Consider the following 19852-nt stretch of genomic DNA (forward strand, 5'->3'; position numbering starts at 1 on the left):
TCCGGCTTCAGTGTGGACCAGCCCTGGCCACTGTGGGCATCCCAGTTGAATGGGAGGGCTATCTCACATACATACTCACTCTCACTCTCTTTGCCTCTCAAATATGTAAAATAAATAAATAAATGTTAAAAAGTTAGGATTTATGTATTTCAAAGTCAGAATTACAGAGACAGAGGTGTCTCCCCCCAGCTGGTTTATCCCCCACGATGGCCACGTTGGTCAGGGCTGGGTCAGGCCTAAGCCAGGAGCCAGAGGCTTCATCCAGATCTCCCTTGTGGGTGGCCAAGTTCAGGCACTTGGGCCATCCTCTGCTGCCCTTCCCAGGCCACCAGCAGGGAATTAGATTGGAAGTGTAGCAGCTGGGACTCAAACCAGCACCCATACGGGATACTGGTATCACAGGCAGCAGTTCTACCAGCTATATCACAACACTGCCCTGAAATAAGTAAACAAAAAAAAAAAAATTAGAAAGATGGTATCCAAATGACAAGTGTAATCCAAAGCCAAACATCTTTTTCCCATGACCCACGTCACTGTTACCGTCCATGGAGCAAGAGCTGCCTATGGTAATTGAAGAATAACAACTTTGAGATCAAAGTTCTTCTTGGTTTTTTAGATTTTACTTTTTTAATTTTGAAAAATTTTTAAAATGTATTTGAAAGGAAGAGTGATAGAGACAGATAGACAGACAGAACTTCCATCTGCTGGTTCACTCCTCAAAGGTGGCAACAGCCACAGCTGGGCTAGGCCAAAGCCAAGAGCCAGGAACCCATCCACATCTCCCACAGGGGTGCTGGGGTCCCAGGCGCTTGGGCCATCATCTGCTGCTCTCCCAGGTGCATTAGCAGGGAGCTGGATCCAAAGCAGAGCGGTCAGGACTCAAACAGGCGCCGATACAGGATGCTGTTAAGCTGTACCACAACACCAGCCCCTCCAGATCTCCTCTTCAAGCTCAGCTTTTGTGGGGCCCTTATAAGTATATCCTCTCGGGAAAGACACCAACTTTGAATTCCGCTGCAGTGTAGTTATTTTATTAGAAAGGTGCACCTGTGCCAACGTGCGATGACGTCGCAGACACTGAGTCTTCAGGGAGCTGCAGGCCCTGCTGGTAGGGAATGACCCTGGCTCGGGCTCTCCCATCTACCCCTTAGATGATGACGATGTCCCTCCTCTCCTCCCCTCCCCTCCCCTCCCCTCCCCGCCCCGCCCCGCCCCGCCCCGCCTCGCTGCTGTGATGCCCACAGCTCCCAGGATCTTACTCCATACCTTGCCTCGAGGCTCGCCCAGATGCCCGACCCCTCTGGACTCTCCGTGGCACTGCAGCTGCTCTCCTGTCTTCGTCTCCACCAGCCACCCCCGGCTCTACGCTGCTTTGCTGAGGACAACATCTTGTTTGGCTCCCCACGGTGTCCCTGGCACACTGGCGCTTTGGGGAGAATCACAGCGGCATCTCGACTCCACCCCTCAACAGCCCCATCACGTCGGCGTGGCTCCTGCAGGATGGAGGGTGCTCGGCTGCCAGGTGGTGGGGGAGGGAGCAGCGAGGCACAGGCTGAGTCCGTGCTAACAGCTGGGCTCAGCCACCGCCCGGCAGCAGGTAGCACTGGCACGGAAACAGGTCTGTCTGAAGACTCGAGACACACATGCTCCTGGCTGCACAGAACAAAAGCAGCCGAGTGGACCGTTGCCCACAGCGCCGCAGGCTGTACACTCCCACACCCTTCCCTTGCCCAGGCATCTGCACGGACACTTCTGGCACCCTCCGAAGCAGCGTTCTTCCTGCAGGCTTTGGACAGTGGGGCAGGGACAGAGGACAGGCGGCTGCCAGGACGACCCAGCTCTCTGGAGAGCTCTCAGGGGGCCACGTGTACGGCCTTGCAGGTGGCTCATGACAGATCTGCTTTGTCTGTTGCTGGTTTTGTGGCCACAGAAGACTGATTCTCCAGCATATATTGGATGCACCAGCCTTGAAAAGAGCTCATTTGAAAGCTGAAAGCCCCTTCCCTTTCCCATCACACCATCTCCCGACTTCCATTTAAGTAGAACTGTTCAATTTCTGGAGCTTTGGAAATAGGAGGAACAGTCCTTAAAACTCCACTTGAGCTGCCTGCATGAATTAGTTCCATCACTGAGAAAAGGCAGGCAGAGCTCTGCCCAGTATCAAGTGAGACCTATGTTAAGACTTTTTAAAAATTTTTATTTGAAAGTGTGTGAGTGTGTGTGTATGTGTGTGTGTGTGAGAGAGAGAGAGAGAGAGAGAGACAGAGAGACAGACAGACAGACACTCCCCAAATTCCACACCAGCTAGGGCTGGGTCAGGGCAAAGCCAAGAGCCCAGAACCCAACCGTGTCTCAAACGTGGGTGGCAGGAACCCAAGTTCTTGAGCCAGCACCTGCTTCCTCCAGGGTGTGCATTACCAAGAAGCAGGAAGTGAGCTGGGATTTGAACCCAGGCACTCCAAAAGGGGACGTGGGTATCCCAAGCGGCAGCTCAGCTGCTACACCCAGGGTCTGCACTAAAGTTTTATCCAGGCTCATGGTCAAGGTACTGACTGGACTCCTAGAATACTCTTTGAAGACAAAGATGCTTTGGAACATTTGAAAATGTGCGGCCAAATATATTCAAGCGGCAAAAACAAAAGCAGCAGCTGTCCAAGGAAACAATACTGCTTTTCACTGTTAAAGAGGGGAAGAGAACTGGGAAGACACTGTCTTGGTTCCTTGAACTACAGCATCGCCTGTCTGGGTAAGGCCTGGGATTCAGACTCGCACCCTCCGCTTCAGGTCTCACAGACTGTGAGCTCCCCGTGGGCTCTAGCTGCCTGGCACTCAGTCGGAACTCCACGCCAGCGAACACAGGGGGTGTTTTCCAGGCTATAGAATTCTATTGTCAGGGCCAGCGCTGTGGCGTAGTGGGTAAACCGCCACCTGCAGTGCTGGTATCCCATACGTGCACCAGTTAGAGTCCCGGCTGCTTGCTTCCAATCCAGCTCTCTGCTATGGCCTGGGAAAGCAGGAGATGGCACAAGCCCTTGGGCCCCTGCACCCACATGGGAGACCTGGAAGAAGCTCCTGGCTCCTGGCTTCCGATCAATGCAGCTCTGGTTGTTGTGGCCATCTGGGGAGTGAACTAGCGGACAGAAGACCTCTCTCTCTCTGCCTCTCCTTTTCTTTGTGTGAAACTCTTTCAAATAAATAAGTAAATCTTTTAAAAAAAATAAAGAGAATTCCACTGTCTTTGAGTTCTTTTTACCACCAACATTGACTGCATCCTAAGGCGTTCAGCAAGGTGACGGGGGGCTGGGGTGACACAGCCTTATCTCTGACAAGTTCTTCTCCGATGCACTTTTCCCTCGTGAAGTCTCTGCCACCCATGTGACAAGGGCTTCGTGTCGCCAGTCCCCAGAGCTGACTCAGTACGATTGTGGAGAGCTCTGTCCGTTCTCTGAAAGGCACTGCCCTCAGCTTCCTGTCCAGGTTCATACTCGCCTGTCCCTCGCAATGCTCTGTGATAAAGCAGCAATAAAGAGAGCATCGACAGTAATGACGATGTTGGTTGCAATATCACTTTAGTAGTTACGAGAGCTTAGCACAGCCCAGAACACAGGAGGAAGCTGAAAGGAAACAGCCGAATCGCGCTGGTTTGTTGATGATGCGCTGAATGACAACTTGGAAGAGTCACGCTCAGCATCCGGAGTCTCTGGATCGTAGGGGAGCCGGCCCAGCCCCCACCTTCTCCTCCACACCCCCCCCATATCCTCTCTAGGAAGTCTGGTCCGTGACATCCAGAAACCTCACAAGGGTGGTTTTCAACTCCTAACTACAGAGTCTTACAGAGGCAAAGAGATCCGGAGATCCAATCCAATGTATTCAAATAGCTAGAAGACGTGTGGTTCAGACAGGCAGCAGGACTGGAAAGCAGCAGCTGCAGACCCGCACTCGGACGGTGCAGAACCGGGTCGGCCGACAGGACGTTGAAGGTGGAGAGAAGTTGCGGGAGAACCTCCTAAGGCTGGCACCTGAACCAGCGAACAGCACCACGGACTGGGTACGGATGGTGAGTATCTCTGTGTCATGGACACTACCCAGTGTTGCAGGTGCACGTAGGCAGCCCACAGGTCTCTCCGGCTGCAGCTGCAGCCCCACCTGGGATGGTCAGCCCCTCTCATTCATTTTGTCTTCCTGGTTCCCTCCAACTCCTCCTCTGACTCCCCTCCCCTCAGCACAGCAGAGCACAGCTCACTCTGGTTTCACTTTAAAGGTGGGAGGGGAAGAATGGCACCACGGATTTCACCATCGAGGAAGCAGCCAGGGCTGCCACACAGCTCGCAGGCCATTCGGCAATTTTCAGAGATGAGGTGTCGCCCAGGGAGGGGGAGGGCGCTGGCCACGGGCACACAGGTTGGGAGAGGCCAGGCAGGACAAGAGCCCACGACTCAGGCTGCTTAGGTTTTGTTCTTAGAGAAACAAGCCAAAGGCTAGAGCCCCAGGCCCAGTGCCTGCCGTCCCACGGGGGTGGTGGGGGGAGCATTTCTAGACCCTCCCCTCACTGGAGAGCAGGGCGGCAAGCAGCGCTCAGAGTTCCGCGGTTCTGTGCGGTTGCTTGTGCCTGGCCTCCCGCTCTGGGAAATCTCCGGCTGCTTGAGGCAGCTGGAAGATTCTGTCACAGATGGTGACTTCTCTTCGTGTCTCCAGTCCAGCCCAGGCAAACAAGAGAACTCACTCAGTCCCTATCAAGAAAGTCCCTGCTGACGGCCGCCACTCTTCACGCAGAAGCTGCACGGGACTCATTTGCTAAAGAGGTCTCTAGCAGGTCAGAGGGAAATTCGGCCTGGCCTCTGGTTCATTTAAAATCCAACCCCAAACCCCAGCAGGTGGGTACAAGAACAGTTGGCTGAACATGGATGGTTGCCAGTCCCAGGTTCTGCTCTGGGCTCCGGCCACGCATCTGATATGGTCGGCCACATTCTATTCCTGTCCGTTTCATCACGTGCCCCTCTCTTTGTAAGCATCACGGGCTGTGAGGTCACCCCAGGTGGCATCACTGGCAGTGCTTCAAGAAACACCATCCACTGGAGGACCCCTCCCACGCCGTGGGGTCCACGGTATCAAACAGGAGACACCACCACTCTCCAGCCCGAAACCAAGGTCGTGTGCTGTGTCAGAGATGACAAGCGGGAACCGGCACAGAGCGTCTGCGGAGACCGGCCACCATCAGGGACACCCGAGGGTCCCAGTTTGGTGTCCGCCTCTCTCCAGGCTGCACAGAGCAGCTTCCCAAGGCCAAGGCCTCCACCTGGGCTTTGGTTCCGGCCCCTCCTGCCTCCTCAGACACCCTGTACCACCAAATAAGCAGCTTCTTACAAACTAAATATTTAAGTCTCTACCATTAAGAAAAACAGCCCTTGCAGCCCCTTACCCCTCTCCAGCTCCTGACCGCACTCCTCTCCCCATCAGGGCCACACTTTTAAAGTTTGTCACTTCCCATGAACGTCGCAGCCCACTCCAATCTGGGTCCCCACCGTCATTTCATTAAAAGAGCTTTAGTTAGGCCATGGATGACCCGCGTCTCATCCCACAGGGGACACTGCCAACCACCCCTTCTCCCACACACGCCCTTCTCAACCTGCTCCTCCCTCTCCACCACTCCCAGGGTCTGCTTCTTCCTCCTGCCCAGCCTCTGCACGCCCTACTACCTACACACAGGATCCACCTCTTCCTCCACCCCTGCCACCCATCCAGGGCTGCAAACCAGGAGCCTGGGAGCCACCCTCGATCCTTCCTCCCCCACACCCACCCTAAGCACACTCATCAACACCTTCACCCACAAGTCTCCCGTTGAGCCACCACCTGTGCCATGCCCACTCCACTGGGTTTCCACGAGGGTTTCCCACAGCCTCCTTCCTCCTGCCCTCCCTCCATCCACCACTGGTCCCTCTGGTCAGCTCTCCACACTTACACTGGAGTGCTCCCTGCGAGCACACCTGATGGGGCTTCATTCCCCTCATTCGTTGCTCAGCTGAAAGTCCACACAGCCCCTCTTCTTCCGGTTCCTCAACAGTGCCAAGAGGAAGCTGCACCTCAGAAGCTCACCCACTCCTTACCCACTCTGCCCAGCTAATCTCTCGTTCCTTAGACCCCAGCCCCCGAGGGAAGCCTTCCGTCCAGGTCAGCCCAGGCTGGGTGAGAGAGCCCCAGGCCCCCCTGCTAGACTGAATCCTTTGCTCTGACAGGGCGCATCACAGCTCTGCCTGTGTGGATTTAACGCCTTTGCCCCTCCCCGCCACCAGGGCAGCCCTGGAATGGAACATCCCAACCTCATCTTCCCGGAGCACCACAGACTGAGGGCCCCCACCCCTTGGAACTCGGTGGGATCTGTGTGCATGAAGCCGTGCCTCTGTGGGCTCCCCCAGTCAACACCTGAATGGGGGGTCGGGGGGAGAAGGAGGGAGCAGACTAGGACCCTTTCCTGGGGAGCTGGGATCCTTGTCCTCTGATGGACTCAGAGGTCTCCAGGGGCCTGCCACACCTTCCCTGGACTTCCTGGGTGTTGCCCTACAACCTGCTCTCCCTCTGCCCTCCCTGGGGGTCAGGTGCATTCCCCTACAGGCACTCCCCGTTTCCTCCAGCATCAGAGAAATCCTAGCACATTTAACCCCTCAGCCTCTGCTTCTCTGAGGACCTCACAATCACACCCTCCCTTCCCCCCAACTCCAAGCCCCGTCGCCATGGCTGTCAGTTCATTTCCATCGCTCAGGGCAGTGATTCCAAATGGAACCCATGAGGGAATCGATGACCACGTCACGGGCAGGGAACCTGGAATGCAAACACCCGGAATCTCTTGTTGCCTATGCTATTTACTTAGCGCCACCCGTATGTACATAACACACGGAGAGAACTCTCTGGGCCCTCCCTGGGTTACAGCAACAAGTAGCCAGCAGCAAGTCACAGTGGAACCCTTTGTCACACTGCGACGTGAGTGACAGCTGACTTCCAGGAGCAGGAAGTAAGTGCGGAAAGTAGCATGTAGGGTGACCATGTGGTGTCCCCCACCTTGCTGGCGAGCTGGGCAGGAAAGAATATGGGGAGACTTGTAACTCAGCAAATCAACATGAGCAGCCACCACTGAGGGACCCTGTCCCCGTCCCCCCAAGACAGCATGGATTTTCTGGAGGGAAAAGAATGCATTCTAGGCTCCATGGGGATCCGCAGGAAAGGAAAGAGAAGCCACGGAAAACACAGTGAGAAAGCTCTCCAGCACCCACACGTCTGCCCACCACTCTCTGAAGGTGAGAAATCTTTGGCTGCCTTCTAACTCTGAACACAGCTTTAAGCGGCCAGTGTTGTGGCGCAGTAGGCTACGCCTCTGCCTGCAATGCCAGCATCCCATACGAGCAACAACTCCTGTTCTGGCTGCTCTGTTTCCCATCCAGCTCCCTGCTCACATGCCTAGGAAAGCAGCAGAAGATGGCCTGCATGTGTGGGCCCCTGCGATCATGTGGGAGACCTGGAAGCTTCTGGCTCCTGGCTTTGACATGGCCTAGCCCTGGCCGTTGCAGCCATTTGAGGAGTGAACCAGCAGATGGAAGACCTCTCTCTCTCCCCCTTTCTCTGTAACTCTGCTTCTCAAATAAATAAAATAAATCTTAGGAAGAAATCTAAAAGAACATTACCTGCTACTTCAGGTGACTGGAAAACTATGAAATAGAAACACCCCTTGCTGAGGCAGCGGCGCCACAGCACTGAGTGATGGGAAAAGAGTCTGATTATGGGGAGAGGAGGGCGGGCCGGTTCTCTAGCCGCCCTCTGCGTGGGATCTGGGCGGCCTCGCAGGAGCTGCCCCAGACGTGGAGCTGTGGGAGTCCCACGCTTCTCCTGCTTCTCTCGGCCCATGTGGTCAAGTCTCCATCTGAGACTCACTCTGGAAAGCCCATGTGCTTGACAGCAGCTGTGTCTGTCACCGCTGGGCACACACGCTCACTGACTTCCTCGCTCTTCCCTTCCCTGGACACCTGATTTTCCAAACATGGTGCTCACTGGCGCTCTCCTGCAGACGTGTGCACAGAGGTGCGGCGTGTCACCGAGCTGCCCCCTTCCACCGCGGGTGACCCACGGCACTCCTGTTCTTACAGCTCCTCATTCTCCAGGTCACCACAGTCGCTTTACCTGCATCACCTGCACCTGCACTTTCAAGGCGGTGACCATGCCACGCTCAGACAACTCCCTCTGTAAACTGTCTTCTGTGGTCGGGCCACTCGCACAGCACAAAATGGCCTTCCTCTCCCACCCTCCGTGACTCCCCAGTCAAGGGGCACCCATGGCACAGACGCCCAGTCCCAGTAACAATTTAGTCTGAATTGGTCGTAGCACACCACAGGACCTGGAAAGCCCTTTGCAACTTCTTCTTTTTTTTTTTTTTTTTAAGATTGATTTATTTATTTGAGAGGCAGAGTTACAGACGGGGGCGGGGGGGTCTTCCATCCACTGGATCACTCCCCAAAAGGTCGCAACAGCTGGAGCTAGACAGAATCAAAGCCAGGAGCCAGGAGCTTCTTCCAGGTCTCCCACACAGGTGCAGGGGTCCAAGCACTTGGGCCATCCTCCATTGCTCTCCCAGGCGCATTAGCAGGGAGCTGGATTGGAAGAGTACCAGCCAGAGCAGGAACCAGTGCCCATATAGGATGCTGGTGCCACAGGCGGAGGCTTAGCCTACTATTCCACAGCACCGGCCCCTGTAACTTCTTATTTTGAAATAAGTACAGGTTCACAAGAAGTTACCAAAAATACTGCCAAGAGTAGTCAACATTTCTCTCTTCTTCCTTTGCCCACTTTCCTTAACCGTAAGCTGTTTTTGCACAGATCTTATTTTCTATGTTAAAAAGAAAAAAGAAAAAGAAAAAGCTATCCCTCACCTTCCCCCAACAGTGCCATTTCATATAACCACAGGACGTTGGCTAACACAGCACAATAGCACAGTGACCTGGACGGCGGCCTTACTCGAAGGCACTCTTTTCCATGTGCAAGCATCTATTTGGCATATCTCTGTGTATAACCTCATGACACCACATGCGCAGATTAATCAAGCTCAGAACTGTCCCAGCAACACAAAGGAACTCACTGTGCTGTCCCCAGCGCCTTCCCTCATCTCAGCAACCACACATCTGTTCGCCATCTCTACACAGTCACTTTCAGATTGTTATATAAATGGCACCCTGGAATACAGCTTTTGGAAATTGTCTTTTTCATTCACTGAAGCTGTAACTAAAGGTCATTTCCTCTGCTGTATCACTACCCCCACCAAACCACTCCACCCCAATCCCTGGGATTCTGATCCCTAGGTCTAAAGTGGGACCAGAATCCTTATCAACTGCACGTTATGGGCTACTCACCCTGACCAGGTCCTCCAGCCAGTCTACGGCTGTCACGTTAAACGTGGAATTGAGTATCTTGCTAAGGAGTGGGAGTTAAGATGCTGGTTAATACGCCCACAACCCTTACTAGGGTGCCTTGGTTTGGTACCCAGATCACTCCTGATTCCAGCTTCCTGCTAATGGAAACCCTGGGAGGCAACAGTCACAGCTGAAGTAACTGGGTTTCCGTCACCCACACCAGGAGACTTGGATTGAGTTCCTGGTGGCACTCGGCTTTGGTCCTAGCCATTGTGGGCATTTGGGGAGTGAACCAGCAAATGGAAGCTCTTGCTTTATATGTCTTTTTCTTTTTTTCTGCCTATCAAATATTTTTTTAAAAAAAATATCTTGCTAAAGGCAGGTAACATTGCATCTTTCACCCCCATCATCAGCCACATCCAACAGGGTTTCCAAGGGAGCTGGATTTGTGGGATGCTACTACTTCTTTACAAACTTGCACTAGCTTAGGGCTAACACTGCAGCATAGTGAGTAAAGCTGCAGCCTGCAGTGCCAGCATCCCATATGGGCACAGGTTCGAGTACTGGCTACTCCACTTCCAACCCAGCTCTTTGCTATGGCCTGGGAAAGCAGTGGAGGATAGCCCAAGTCCTTGGGGCCTTGTACCCACATGGGAGACTTGGAAGAACATCCTGGCTCCTGGCTCTGGATCAACCCAGCTCTGGTCATTGAGGCCATTTGGGGAGTGAACCAGCGGATAGAAGATCTCTCTCTCTCCCTCTGCCTCTGCCTCTCTGTAACTCTACCTTTCAAATAATAAAATAGCACTAGCTCTTGCCTTGCAGCCGGTGCTTTCGAAGATGCCTGATAATTGAGCTTGTAATGAGTTTTTTTCAAGATTATTTTTGGCTTAAAAGTCTGCAAATCATTATAGATAACATTCAGAGTTTCTTACATCCTAGCAAGGAGGCAGTACCTAAAGCATGGAGGACTCGCGTTTCAAAACCTGGTCCTGAATCTTTGATTCCTGGAAGCAGATGGTGAGTTTCTAGAGGCAGGTTCCCTGCTCAACTCGAGTGGTTCAGTTCTGAGTTCCCCTGCCATCCCGACACCCTGAATACAGTCAGGCAGCAGGGACAAGCGCTGGCCTTGCTGGACCCTAATGAGGCGATGACGTCAGCCCCCAGCTCTGGCCTTCCTGAGGATGAAGGCGCCGACCTCCTGCGAGTCTGTGGCCAGAGCACCAATGGCAGCAGTCAAAGGAGTCACCTCCTCTATTTCCCCTTCGCCTGAGAGCTGAGGACGTGACACCATCTTCTCAGGTGAAAAGTGACTTGGGCCAGGCAGCATCCATCACTTATTTGGGGATTTCACCTGATGCTGGGAAGAATACCAAGAACTAGTTTTCCTTCTGGGAGGCTGCTGGAAAGTTCTTTTGCATCTAGTAATTTGGCTTAACAAAGAGAATTTAATTGAAGTCAGCAAACAGGAAAATATAAAAGGACTGGGACGTCTATCCCCAGTGAATCCTATGAGGCTGAGGGCTCCCCATCCAGGGGCCACCTCTATGCTGCTTCCTGTACTCAGCACTCAGGCGAGGAGGGGGTTACAGCGCATCTGGGTGTGTGGGACCCCCAGGGAGGAGAGCAGCCCTGCGGCCAGTGCCCAGGGTCACTGCCCAGTTCTGCTGCCTCACTAGCTGGGAGCTGGGGGCTGCTCAGCTGCCCTCCCGGAGCCACAGAGCCACCTGCGCTGCAGTGCTGTTTGTTGGAAGAACCTGTGGCCTGTGTAAAGATGCGGGGCCTGTACCAGGCGCCCATTCCATGGAAACACCGCGTGCATCCAGGGCACTCTGCATCCGAGCTGGGAATGGCATTGCAGAATGAAGGCTCAGAAAAAACCCAAATGCAAGGGTCACTGTGACTCTTCAGTCCTTGCAACCTCTCTCTCCCAGGCCCCCGTCCCCACACCATCCCTCTCCCGTCTTCCCCTGAGAGCCTCAGGCCAGGGGAGAAGGGGAGCAGTATGCTACCAACGTGATGAGATTCCCCCAACCCTTGTCCAGCAGGACAAGGCTTAAGTCAAACAACCAATTGCCAAGGGTGGCACGATCCTCTTTTGAAGGAAGAACAAAGATTGGGGCATAGAGGCTGGGGGTGACCTTCCAGAATCCCCAGCATATACCCCACCTCACATCACCTCCCTAACAGCGAATCACTACAAAATCACGACATTCCTGTGCAGGGGACAGTATCTGATGCTGGGGGCCAGCAGTTCAACCCTAACACTAACCATGGCCTCACTGTAAGGTGACAAGCTCCGTAAGTCAGCTATAATAAACAGTCACTCTCATTGGGAAATTGTTGTTCAAATTCAGTTCCTTATACAAGTATGGGTGATGCCTATTTTCAATGCACAGTATTTTTTCCACAGCATCACTACTGCCTTTAATGAAGACACCTGGAGAGATTTTCTGACTGTAATTTCTACAGTCCACGAGGAAAGCACCTTACACACACACACACACACACACTCACACACTTCTGAATGCACCTCCCCCAGGTTCTGCAGTGGGATTTCGGTGGCACCAAGCGTTCTCAGGTAGGTTTCCCTCCTTGTTTCCCATGTCTGGATTCAGACCTGAACATCAAATATTCCTGTGCTACTTAGCATAAGCACCTCCAACAGACAGGAAACAAACAGAAGCATTAGGCTCTCCCATTCTTCTCTGAGGTTGAACCCTGCTCTACCTGGCTGACCTGGGAGAGCTGCCTCTTCCCCTCCTTATCTCTGAGTCACTTGTTTTGCATATCTTTTTTCCTGATCCCTCAGCAGTGCCTAAGGAATCTATTCATTAACTCTTAACTAGAAAATGTATTAAGGGCAATACATATGAAAAAGAACTTACACATGAATGGGTAAAACTGAAAAGTTATGTAGTACTACTTCCATAACTTTTCTGAAAGTCTAGAATATTCTAAAGTAAAAATTTTATTTAGAGGCTGGCTTGGTGCCATAGTAGTCTAAGTCACCACTTGTGATGCCAGCATCCTGTATCAGAGCAGCAGTTCGGGTCCCTGCTGCTTCGCTTCCAGTCCAGCTCCCTGCTAATGCACCTGCAAGGCAGCAGAAGATGGCCCAAGTGCTTGGACTCTGCCTCCCATGTGGGCGACCAGGATGGAATTCCTGGTTCCTGGCTTCAGCCTAGCCCTGACTTGGATCTTGTGGTCATCTGGGAAATGAACCAGCAACGGAAGATCTCCCTATCTGTTGTTCTGGCTTTGAAATTAATTAATCTTAAAAATAAGATATAGGTTTTATAGTTTTTATTATTTATATTTTATTTTTACTTTATTTATATATATTTTTATTTATATTTTATTTTATATAGTTTATTATTTATATTTTATTTTTCTAGTCAAAGGAAAGGATCCAGCTTCCACTTAGTGTCCAGGAACCAAGCACCGGGCGGCAGGTTCATCCTCTGCGTACTGCTGCGAGGAAGAACTTTCATTCCTTCTACAAGGGGCACCTTCGAGGGAAACGGTGTGCTTTGGTTTGATGGTTTTCCCCCACGGTCATGTGCGGATCCTCGATTCCTCACTGCGGTGGCAGTGGGAGGTGTCGGCCACAGGAGCCCTCACGCGTGGACTGACGCCTTTCTCATGAGTGAGCTCCTTCCCTCCTCCCTCTCGTGGGACCGACTCAGCTCCAGGATGGTGGCCGAGCCAAGGCAAACGGCCGGCATTCTTCTCTCTCCCACGCGTTCGCTTGCCCGTCGCGCTCCGCCACGAGCTGAGCTGAAGCAGCACCAGCCCCTCAGCAGGAGCCCGCAGACGCTGGTGCCGTGCTCCTGGCCTCCCCAGCCTCCAGATCCATAAGCCGACACAAACTCCACTCTAATAAATCACCTGTCTCCAGTATTCCGCACAGCAACAGAAAATGGTCTGAGACGTGGGAAGACACTCGCGGTACAGCAGCTGGCGAATACACACTGGGGAGTGCTCACAAGGCAAAGACTGGTTCATGATGGTCCTGCAAATCAGTTGAGGAGGCCACAGAGCCACCTGCCCACTTTCAACAAACCCAGTATTATTTTCTACGGTAGATAGGCTGGAAGGGTAAATGATCTCGTGGTGAACTCCTAACAGTGTCTACCGTCTGGGTTGTGTAAGGACCAAGATTCTAACTGTGCCCGGCACTCACAGGCAGGCCACACCGCAAACTGCTCCATCTTGGATGCCCACTGTGCCAGCACCTGTCTAGGCACACATGGGAGCTGGCTGCACAGGAGCCCAGTGGGGGGTGGGGGGCGGAGGGCAGGTGAGGGGGTCTGCCCTCCTGTGGGCAGGTGTCCTGGGCTCTGAGAGGCCCAGAGCCCCACTGGCCGCTTCTTGTGCTCTCAGCACCAGTGGCTGGGAGTGCACGTGTTACGGTGTCACATTAGCTAATGAGAGCCTACTTGCTAAACTAAGCTAAGCTAATGAGCTCTGCTTAGCTAATCAGCTCCAGAGAAATGAGCTTTCCTTCTTAGTGAAGAGGCAGCGCCAAAGTTAATTTGGAGTGGTTGGTTGAAACGGGGAAGACGGCCGTCCCACAGAAGCAACACGACAAAATGAAGACAGAGCCCCAGACCGATTTTTACAAGGAGGAAAACAACAGCGCAGGGTCCTAGGAGTTGTGGAAGAAAGACAGGGACAGGTTGGGCAAGGATTAAAATTGAAAGGGGAAAAAAAAAGCAAAGAGATTATTCCATCATAACTCTCCCATGTGACCACAAAGTTCACAAAATATACGCTTTGGCCAATGCCATAAAAGGTTATTTACTGTTGGTACAGCTCGTGACACATCAAAACAGGATTTGCTGAAAGAGACAAAACGAAGAAATTTTGTGTAAAAGCTCCTCGTCCCATTGAAGACCCCGTGCTGGGAATTCTCTGCACATTTCCTTTTCTGTGCCAAGACCTTTAGCAAAAGCAGGTGCTCTAGAAGAAAGCAAAAGCTGTGGACTCCGGTGAGAACCGGTATCGTGCTTTATCGTACAGGGCCCCATGTCCAGTTCAGAAAGCAACAGTTAGACATTGCCAGCCTGCAGATGCCCACGGCTTCAGATGTGGGCTCACACAGTGGCATGCACAGCACTGCTCCCTCTGTCACCTTTATCACAGTAAGAATGAACGACTCGGAGAGCAGGCCCTCGACCAGCAACCAGAGGATGGCTCCACCTGCCACTGCTGTTGGGCAGTGTGGGAAAGTCGCCTGACCTCTGGGCCACAGTTTCCACATTTGCCCAATGGGGGAGCTTTTGCCAATCCTACCAATGTATGATCACAAGATTCCTGTATACAGCCAGTAAAATTCTAGAACAGTTTACCAAGAGATGGATCATAGTAAACACTACAGAAAAAAGCAGTATTTTGAAAAAAAATCTGATTTTACACATTTTTATGCTTCTAAAAAGAGTTGTTAGAAGTCCACTATTTGACACACCAATGCACAAACGCGCCTACTGCAAACAGCACAGGCACAGAGACCTGGAAAGGCTTGCTCGGGTTTAAGGTGGGTTTCTGTTGGTTCTTCCACTTGAGGCACTACTGTTTGTAATGCAGTCTTAGAAAACTGACGTGGTATGTCCAGAGAGCTACACGCTGACACCAGACACCCTGAGACAAAGGTCAATAAGGCAGTGGATGAGAGTGGCGTGCCGGGCAGCCCTGGCACTCCTTAGTAAGGGCTGGAGTCACAGGAACAAGTGAGACTCATGGGAAGGCAGCCAGGTACTGCCAGGGACATCAGGAGGGCTTCCTAGACCACACGTGCTTGAGTAAAACCAGGAAACAGGCTGGCTGCACCTCACAGGTGCACAGCTGGAGGTGCGTAGAGGAGTTCCGGGCATGGGAGAACGGGTGTTGAGAATAGCAGTGACTTGGGTGCTGGGATACGCAGCAGTGTTTTCCAGGTTGCAGGCTGCGGGTCACGAATCAAGTCAGTGGGTCAAGATGCACTGTTTAAGTGAAATGATCCAGAATAAAACGGGACAGAATACAAGCGTTCACCGCACGTGGACAGGGTAAGTGCTACTTCGAGTAATTTGTGCGTGTGCATGCAAACACATGTACATCCTGGATCCCAGGGATGCACCACTTAACGTAGGACACGCCCTGAAGGTCTGAAGGCTGCTGCCCGGGAGTGTACGCAGCAGGGGCCCAGTCCTCACCCCACGGCCACCTTCCACCTTCATCTAAAGATGACAGCAGCACAGCATCTCTCACACCGGAGAAGACTGACAAGGCCTGGAGGGCAGGTGAGCCCCTCTGACGTGCTCCAGGAGCGACCCCACAGTGGTCCAGGGGAGCAGGAGGGAGAGGCCTGGAAAGTGAGAAAAGCTGAGCAGCCGTGAACAGCCAGAACAACCCAACACTGCGCCTTACAGTTTAGTGTAGTCCTTACTTACACGTGGCGATGGGGACAGGCCTGGCCCAAGAACTCCTTGGTGTTGACGGCTTCTGAAAGGCTTAATGCAAGCCCAAGGGCGACACCACAATGGTTCTGAGCAAAACTCTCCCTGCCCCAAACAGCATCCCTGTTCCCTTTCAAAGTCACCAGACCAGTAACTCACCGTGGGCCCCTGGGCCTGCACCTGCAGGGTGTGCTGTGTGTGGTGTCAGGCAGGCTCAGGGCCATCCCAACGGCCTGGTCTCTGGGAAGGGGTCCACAGAGAACAGGGAAGATCACGTGTAGCCCCCAGAGCTGTGACAGGTCGGGGACGTGCACCTGGGAGTGCTACTGTCTGGATTAGCCCAGACCTGCAGGGAAGCCCTGGCCCCGGAGCACAGAGCACATGCTCCAGATCTTCCTTCTTCCAGAGTTCTGTTTTGTTCACAGACATGACAACGACTACTGCTTTTGTCTCCTGGGGAGCTTATGAGAGAAAAGGCGCAGGTATGAGAAGAGCTCTGAGCCTGTTGAAGAAAGGGCACGGAACACAGGAGGCCACGCAGATGAGGAGTCTTCCAGAGTGGGTGCAAAACAGGGACTGCGGAAAGACTGCATGGAACCCACAATTTCCCACTCCAGTGAACTTGTGATTCCACTTTTCCAAAAACCTCTTTGAAGGCCCCTCGGACAACTACACGTGACACAGGAGGCAGACACCTTGTCCTGTTATCTCCTGGCCTGGTACTGACTCAAACACTCAGAAAATACTGGCTCAGGCCCTGACAACGGCCAGCAGCACCCTCCCTAGCACTGGGCTGTCCAGGTACGCGTAGCACCTGCAACACATAATGCACACCTGTGCTTGGCCGCCAAGACTACTCCACAAAGAGGTCTTGACCTGAGAGACCAAGACAGGAGAAGACTGCGTCGTTTATGAAGACAGCCATGGGGAACCTGTCGGGGAGAGAACAGGCGACCTGAAGGGAATGACTTTCAGAAAGCCTGACTCTGTCCCTCTGTGTACGTGCTGTCTGTCACTCAGAAAACAAGGGTCGGCTGACCACCCTCAGAGCAGAGGCGCCTGAACTCCCCTCCAGAAAATCGCACGGGTTCAGAAACGTCTCAGTTATTCTGACCTGTGTATCAGACCAGACGCTTCGAGTGGAGCCGATGCAAGAACCTAACTGACCGTGGGAAGGAGCGAGCTACTTGCCAGACCTCCCTCCGTCAGTGCTTATCGTACAGATAGTGTTCAGACACGTGCTCAGGGCTGTCCTCCTTGCGCTGGTCAGTGTGATGCGACCACAACCTGACTTGTAGTCAGGAACCATTCCGTCCAACTCTCCAACCACACAAACGGGAAACAAGCAAGGACAGCCTTCTCCGCTCGGGGAAACACAGGAGAAACGCCTCAACCTGATTCAGTCTATTGTGTTCCTACAGAACCTCCGCGTGGTCTTCCTGACTCAGAAGAGGGGGAACGTCAAGCTTTTTCTAGAACATCAGTAATTACTCCCATTATTCTGTCTTAGGTGAAGAGAGAGTGCAAGTAATGGGATATGTTAAATCATCTGCGGGGGAGACAGGTCTGTCACACGCTGAGCAGGAAGCTGAGCCGGAGTCAGGTTGACCTGGCTTCCCTGCGCTGCCCCCAAGGCAAGGTTGCCTTGCCCTGGATTAAGACCCAGAGCAGGCAGAGCAGCAGCAGCCCTGCCTACCGCCCATCAGGGCCTCTTCCCCACCACCTGCTGCTCTGCCACGACACCACGTCCAGGGCTAGTAGCCCCTTCCTGGCCTCGACCTGGTCGTGGTCCCTGCACTTCAGCCAGGCCCTATTCTGCAACCCTCGGGAACTACGGGCTTGCCTGTCACTCCAGGGCCACCCCAAGCTTCTTGCTGAACCTCAGTCTCAGGGCTGGGACCCTGCTCCCTACCTGACACACTTCACTGCTCCAACTTCCACCAGATCAAGTCACCGCCCACTTCTGCTTCCTCTGCGTCAGGCCCTGACGACCTGGGGCCATAGCGGGCTACCCGGATCCCACTGCTGCCTGCCAGGCTAGATTCCCTCCTTCCCCTGCAGCTGTGTGTGTCTCCCCCAAGCCTGTGCCATCACACTGGGTAGCTGAGCCATCTGCATTCGACTGCCGTTAACTGCAGTGGATGCTGCGGTCAGCTGGATAATCCCCTCCCATGCACACCCCACCCCCTACCTCCTGCTCATTCTGTCAGGACTGCTGGGAATGCTGGCACCTGCCAGTTCTCTGCTGGGTTCCTCAGAAACTGCCTGCACCTAAGAGCTGCAGCCACCATGGTCGTGCAGCCCTCCCTGGGCAGTCCAGATGCCAGGAGCACTTCAGGCAGGGCACAAAGGCTTGGTCCCTTGCCCTGTAAGATGCCAGGGCCTGCTGTGACTGCATCTGCCTCGTTCTGCTACCTCACTCCCCACATGGTCCATCTTGGAAAAACCCTAGCCCACAGCTGGCCTCCCTGGCCCCTGCTTGTGACATTCACTCCCATCAACAAGCACTGAGACACTCTGCCTCCCACTCCAAGTTCCAAGGAACTCCACAGATAACCCCGGGGGGGGGGGGGGGGTGCACGCTGTGTGCCTTATGACATCTGGCTAACAAGCTCTTCTCCAAAGCTTGTGCAAAAGTCTTCGTAACATCAAGGCCAGCTTAACATGGGAACAATTAGAACTGGGGCATGGAAGGCAGATACCGGTCCCCGCAAATGTATACATCCTGATCCCCAGAGCCTGGGATGTGACCTCCATCACCAAAGGGCCTCTGCAGGTGTGCTGGCGCCAAGACCCTGGAGAGGTCACCCTGGGTCGCTAGATAGGCCCAGTGCCATCCCAGGTCCCTGGAGTGGGAGAGCCTGTCAATACTGTGGGCAGAAAGAGACAAGCGCACAAAAGGAGGGCACAGAAAGGTGGAAAGACAAAGGATGGGGGCCACAAGGCAGCTCTAGGAGCAGGCGGCAAGGACACAACTTCCCCTCGGCTGCCAGTGACGGCAGCCCAGAGAGCAGCTGGCAGACCGAGATAATAAATCTGGGTCGCGTCATCCTAGTAGGTTTGGGTCTTTCATTTCAGCAGCAAAAGAACACTAACCCCAGGGAGAGAGAACCTGGGAAGTATGGCCAACAATTCTCCATTTCTTTCTGGGCTTGGCCCCTCCCTGTTTTATTTTTGTAGTTTTGTTTTGTTTTGTTTTGTTTTGTTTTGTTTTGTTTTAAGAGAGAGAGCGGGGTAGAGACAGAGAGAGAGATCTCCCATCCACTGGTTCACTCCCCAGATGGCCACAATGGCCGGAGCTGCGCCGATCCAAAGCCAGGAGCTTCTTCCGGGTCTCCCACACGGGTACAGGGGCCCAAGGACTTAGGCCATCCTCTATTGCTTTCCCAGGCCATAGCAGAGAGCTGGATAGGAAGAGGAACAGCAGGGACTAGAACCAGCGTCCATATGGGATGCTGGCGCTTCAGGCCAGGGCTTTAACCCACTCCGCCACAGCGTGGGCCCCAGCCCCTCCCCCTCCCCATTTTATGCTTGCCTGGGGCTCCCCTTCATGAGAACCTGAGCTCCTTTTTTATTTTTCTTATTTACTTACTTACTTATATATTTATTTATTTAGAGGAGAGAGAGAGTTGGAGAGAGCGCTCCCATATCCCCAAATGCCAAGAACAGACAGGGCAGGGCCGGACCAAAGCCAGGAGCTGGGCCTCAGTCCAGGTTTCCCACATGGATGGCAGGGGCCCAGTCATCTGAGCCACCACTACTGTCTCCATGGACTGCATGAGCAGGAAACTGGAGTCAGACCTGGGAACCCTGACACCCCAGTGTGGGATGCAACTAGCCCAAGCAGCATCTCTACAGCACCAACCAGGGTCAGCACTAATGATATGGGCACCAGTTCTGATGGCCTGGAAAAGCAATGGAAGATAGCCCAAGTGCTTGAGTAACTGCTACCCATGTGGGAGAACAAGAAGCTCCTGGTTCCTGGCTTCAGCCTGGCCCGGCCCTGGTCATTACAGACATCCA

The 19852-nt window shown here is 53.4% G+C and overlaps 1 protein-coding gene across 5 annotated transcripts in view; it reads right to left on the reverse strand.

Moving 5' to 3' along the window:
- ZDHHC14 (zDHHC palmitoyltransferase 14) overlaps positions 1 to 19852 on the reverse strand; it is a 261769-nt gene that overhangs the window by 222115 nt on the left and 19802 nt on the right. Inside the window, exon 1 of one of the 5 annotated variants that reach the window (XM_070073339.2) lies at positions 1267 to 3737. The exons of the other annotated variants lie outside the window; for them this stretch is intronic. Coding sequence (XP_069929440.2) covers positions 1267 to 1388 — 122 coding nt within the window. The 5' untranslated portion in view covers positions 1389 to 3737. Of the gene's footprint in view, positions 1 to 1266; positions 3738 to 19852 lie in introns of those variants that run through there. 5 annotated transcript variants of the gene reach the window in all.

This window comes from Oryctolagus cuniculus, chromosome 5 (assembly GCF_051225735.1).
Source record: "Oryctolagus cuniculus isolate XC-2025 breed Fujian yellow rabbit chromosome 5, ASM5122573v1, whole genome shotgun sequence".
Classification (NCBI taxonomy): domain Eukaryota; kingdom Metazoa; phylum Chordata; class Mammalia; order Lagomorpha; family Leporidae; genus Oryctolagus; species Oryctolagus cuniculus.